Raw genomic sequence first — 4,382 nt, 5'->3', positions numbered from 1 at the left:
AATCAGTGGGGACTTTTGACCCCACACATTAAAATTAGACTTAGAATTTCCTATCAATTATAGTCGGGTCAAGTACGTGTAACTATGGAAACACAAGTATAGCAAATTCCCAAAACCAAAATGTTGAAATGGCATTGTTGGAATTTCACAACACTATAATATCTCATTAGCATAGCCTAATTGTAAGATTAAACCCAGATACGGCTTTCACTATTTGGCTATAAAAGCAAACAACCAGGCAGGCTGTCTTCAAATCAAGAAAATTCTCTAAAATCATTCTAAGGATGTCTATAACGGAAGAAAATAACATGGAGGGAAGGAAAATAGTAGTGGCAGTAGATGAAAGTGAAGAGAGCATGTATGCATTATCTTGGTGTCTCGACAACCTCTTGTCCCAAAACCATATACCAACAAGTACCCTAATTCTCCTCTACATCAGACCTCCTCTAGATGTCACTGGTAAGAGATCTCTCTCTCTCTCTCTCTCTCTCTCTCTCTCTCTCTCTCTTGTCACCACGTAGCTTAAAAGCTAAGTCATTAGATGGGGTGGTTCAACACGGTACTAGAACAGGCACAAATCCTAGGCAAGTGCTAGACCTTTGATTAAAAATGAATCTAGCATGCAGGGAGGAAATATGTTAAAGACTAAATTCATGTAACTTAAGTTTGTTAACTCGTGTTTCATTTCGAACTACTGAAGAAGAGTCCCATGATTTGTAGGGTATCTATTTGCCAATGATGTCATTGCAACCATGGAAAAACACAACAGTGACTTGACAAATTCAGTGATGAGAAGGGCGGAGGCAGTTTACAAGAACTTCAATACTACTGTATGTGTTCTCTTTCCTCTGTGTGAATGGATTGTGTGTTATGCAAAGGTACTGAAATGACGAATGGAAAATTGCAGGTCGCAGTGGAGAAAAAAGTTGGAAGTGGAGATGCTAAATACGCGATATGCACAGCTGTCGAGAAACTTGGAGCCGACATCTTAGTCATGGGAAGCCACGACTATGGTCTCTTCAAAAGGTACCTTAACTTCGCTTCTAAATTCAGCATTGTTGAATTTTCTTGTAATTCTGATTTCTGAATGCAATTACTCTCTCTTACACTTGCAGGGCTTTACTAGGAAGCGTTAGTGATTACTGTGCTAAGCACGTGAAATGCCCATTAGTAGTTGTGAAGCGTCCTAAGGCTACTTAGACACGTGATGATAACTTAATGCATTTATGAGAATAAGTGTGTACATTGTTATTTTATTTTTTATTTTTTTCCCTCAAATCGTGGGAAAAAACTTGCGGTAGGGAAGCGTTAGCATTACATATGTTAATATGTTATACATAATACCATAAACGCTCATCTTTTATGGAGTATATACATTTTGATTGATGTTGAAAGTCAAGAAAAAATGATCAAGTTTGACAGCTATCTTCAGATCAAACCAACGAGTCTAGAGAAGATGCAAGGTGCCTAACTTGTTCCTTTTGTGGAAGGAGTGAGTTGGAGGACGAAGTCCTAAATGAAACAATATAACAAGACACTTAATGCCTGACATGAGAGTATAATAAATTACAAAATACAAGGTAGGATAGCCCTAAGATATCAAGTCCAAAGTATATTGGGGTAATATACATCCCAATGTCCCCAACTTGGTATCAATCAAGCATGATACGGTTGAGATTGACCAACCCAAAAAATTTGTACACACACCAAACATGCAAACACGCAAAACATCTTGGCATCTGTCATAAATTTAAGGGAATCAAGATAATAATACAAGTTACCGAAAGGTCCATTCTTCCCATACATAATGGAGCATCCAGGATACGATAAGGATATATTCGCTCAACTTAATTTCTATAGTTGCCAAAAGTAAAAGGTTTTGGATGTAATTATACCTTTTCAAAAGGCTTGGAAATATAGTTTTTTGAAGTTTAAGGGCAAATTCTGTCTTTCTATGATAAACATAACTTTTCAGTGAAAATCGGTAGTAGAGACAACGGCCTTAACTAATGAAAAGGCCGATGTTAAAAATGTCACTCAAAAAAGTAGGGAGCAAAAGTGTAATGAGGGACAAAGATTGGGGACGAAGCATATAATTTAGCTCCATTTTGGCCCGGTTATTTGATGTTATAATTTTTGGAATAGTTTTTTGGGAGAATATGTGGTGAAAAAAATGAAAAGTTTTTATTTATGTGTAATATTATTATTATTGGAGAATGTGTAATTAAAAAATAAGAGAAAAAAATGTATTATAAATTTAATGAGGATTGGCAAAGTTTTTAGTCTACATCAGTATTAATGACCAATATACCTAACAAAACCACATTTCAGACGAGCACCAAGAAACCAAAGGAGTGAAGTTAGCTTGTTGGGGCACCATTGATTTGCACGAAGTCTATCCTAACTAAGAGCGAAGAGAAAAATGCCCAGTATGATAATATCATAATCAGTCACGACTCAATTTCCATCCAAATATCCACAAAAACTTTTGGATTGGTTTTACAGCATACAGGTATCCCTGGTACTGTGATTGCAGAAGCCCGAGAAAATAAAATGAAGGTAGGCTATTATGTTATGATAATCTAGCATCACAAGCCTAGCTCATTCAAGAAACGAGCTATGGAAGCTCAACCCATTTAAGATTTTGAAAGCTCCAAGCCATAGTTAATTAAAAGCCCAACAATTTAATATATTAAGTTTAAATAAATTTGATTACAAAGATTTAATGAATAACTAGGCTACCACAATGGTCATCCAAATGGAATTTCATATAGGTAACCCAAGTTCGAATCACCATGTAGATGTTTTTATAAAACTTTTATATGAATTATTTTTTTATGGTTTAGAGACTCTTCAAATTCTTAGTTAAAGATCAAATTTAATAAATTTAATGATAATACAACCCCCCCTCTTAGTTTTTCATTAAAAAGAAAGGTTACAAGAAGCGGAAAATCACTTTTTCACTACATTCCTCTTCAATTCCGAATTTCATCTCATTTTCTTTCAAGAAAATATATTTCATGTCAATTTAAGCTACGAGAATAACAAGAGTGAGAAGAAGAAAGACTTTTTACACATTTTGTTCTTTGATATCTAAGAAAATTCAAGGTCGGTAGAGGTGCAAGTGTTTACTTCATTTCAATTTATGATTTTCGATAAATGTTTGAATGAAATGGTATCTCTGGGTACGGTGCTTCGACATTACAACATTTTTAATAATCATTCTCTGGCTCTACGTGTTATGATAATGTTATAGTAATTGGATTTTGTATGAAATCTATCTACGTGCGATGGTATGAATCTATAGTTCGAAATTTTTAATTTGACAACGAAATGCACCGATGAAATCTATTGAGTTTCAAACTTATGGGTTAATTCCCTTCCTACAGGTTGAATAGATTTTCCTTAGGACGTGGATGATGATAAATGATGATGTGATATGCCATGGAGAAGCCGATGACTTAATATCTTTAGTTAATCATGAAATGTTTACGTTTCCTTTAAATTAGATTTCGATGGATATTTTGTACAGATATATTCTACGAACATTATTTATGAATAAATTTATCTTTGAACATAGACATGTGTCATAGGAATAAATTCACAAACCACCGTTTACATTATATATATATATATATATATATATATATATATATATATATATAGAAAAAAAAAAAGAAAACAATCTTGTTACATGTATACTTTTTTATCCACATTCATTTATACTCTTTCATATGGCAATATCTACACTCTGAATTTTCAATCCTTCCATCATATCATTGTACATATTTCCTCTACGTAGGGGAGGATGTCATCCTTGTTGTCAACAAGGATGTACATCTAGCTTAATTATTAAAAAAAAAAAAATTGGGGAGACTATTTGGACCAATTAGAACTCTTGGGCTATGGGATTATTATTGGGCCACTTAAAAGTGACGTTTTATGTAATATATATTATATTTTTATAGTTAGAAAACATTCAGAAATTATTAGAGGAAAAAGTAGAATGGTAATTAATTATAAAAGATTAAATGATAATACAATAGATGATGCTTATAATATTCCAGATAAAACAGTTTTAATAAATAAAATTCAAAATTGTAATATTTTTAGTAAGTTTGATTTAAAATCTGATTTTTGGCAAGTAAAAATGCACCCAGATTCAATAGAATGGACAGCCTTCACTAGCCCAGAAGGACATTTTGAATGGTTAGTTATGCCATTTGGATTAAAAAATACCCCTAGTATTTTCCAAAAAAAAAATGGATAGTATTTTTAGTAAACATAATAAATTCATTATTGTTTATATATATGATATTTTAGTATTTAGTAAAAATAGGCGAGAACATAGAGGTCATTTACAAATTCTCTTTTCAGAATTT

The 4,382-nt window shown here is 32.9% G+C and overlaps 1 protein-coding gene across 1 annotated transcript; it reads left to right on the top strand.

Annotated features, from left to right (window-relative positions):
- The first annotated feature begins 230 nt into the window (after positions 1-230).
- Positions 231-1,386, top strand: LOC111407696 (universal stress protein PHOS32-like). The gene is made up of 4 exons (XM_023037332.1): positions 231-459; positions 721-830; positions 908-1,026; positions 1,116-1,386. The coding sequence occupies exons 1-4, from the start codon at positions 285-287 to the stop codon at positions 1,198-1,200; spliced, it is 489 nt and encodes a 162-aa protein (XP_022893100.1). The 5' UTR covers positions 231-284; the 3' UTR covers positions 1,201-1,386.
- The last annotated feature ends 2,996 nt before the right edge of the window (positions 1,387-4,382 follow it).

The sequence above is a fragment of the Olea europaea genome, chromosome 13, assembly GCF_002742605.1.
Source record: "Olea europaea var. sylvestris chromosome 13, O_europaea_v1, whole genome shotgun sequence".
Classification (NCBI taxonomy): domain Eukaryota; kingdom Viridiplantae; phylum Streptophyta; class Magnoliopsida; order Lamiales; family Oleaceae; genus Olea; species Olea europaea.
The sequence above is the reverse complement of the archived record's forward strand: the minus strand, read 5'-3'. Positions and strand labels throughout refer to the sequence as shown.

What these genes read in the sequence shown, in the direction of transcription:
- LOC111407696 (XM_023037332.1), top strand. Translation starts at nt 285, where the DNA reads ATGTCTATAACGGAAGAAAATAACATGGAGGGAAGGAAAATAGTAGTG. An exon ending in ACCTCCTCTAGATGTCACTG is followed by an intron (nt 460 to 720) that starts GTAAGAGATCTC and finishes CATGATTTGTAG; the next exon opens with GGTATCTATTTGCCAATGAT. An exon ending in GACTATGGTCTCTTCAAAAG is followed by an intron (nt 1,027 to 1,115) that starts GTACCTTAACTT and finishes TTACACTTGCAG; the next exon opens with GGCTTTACTAGGAAGCGTTA.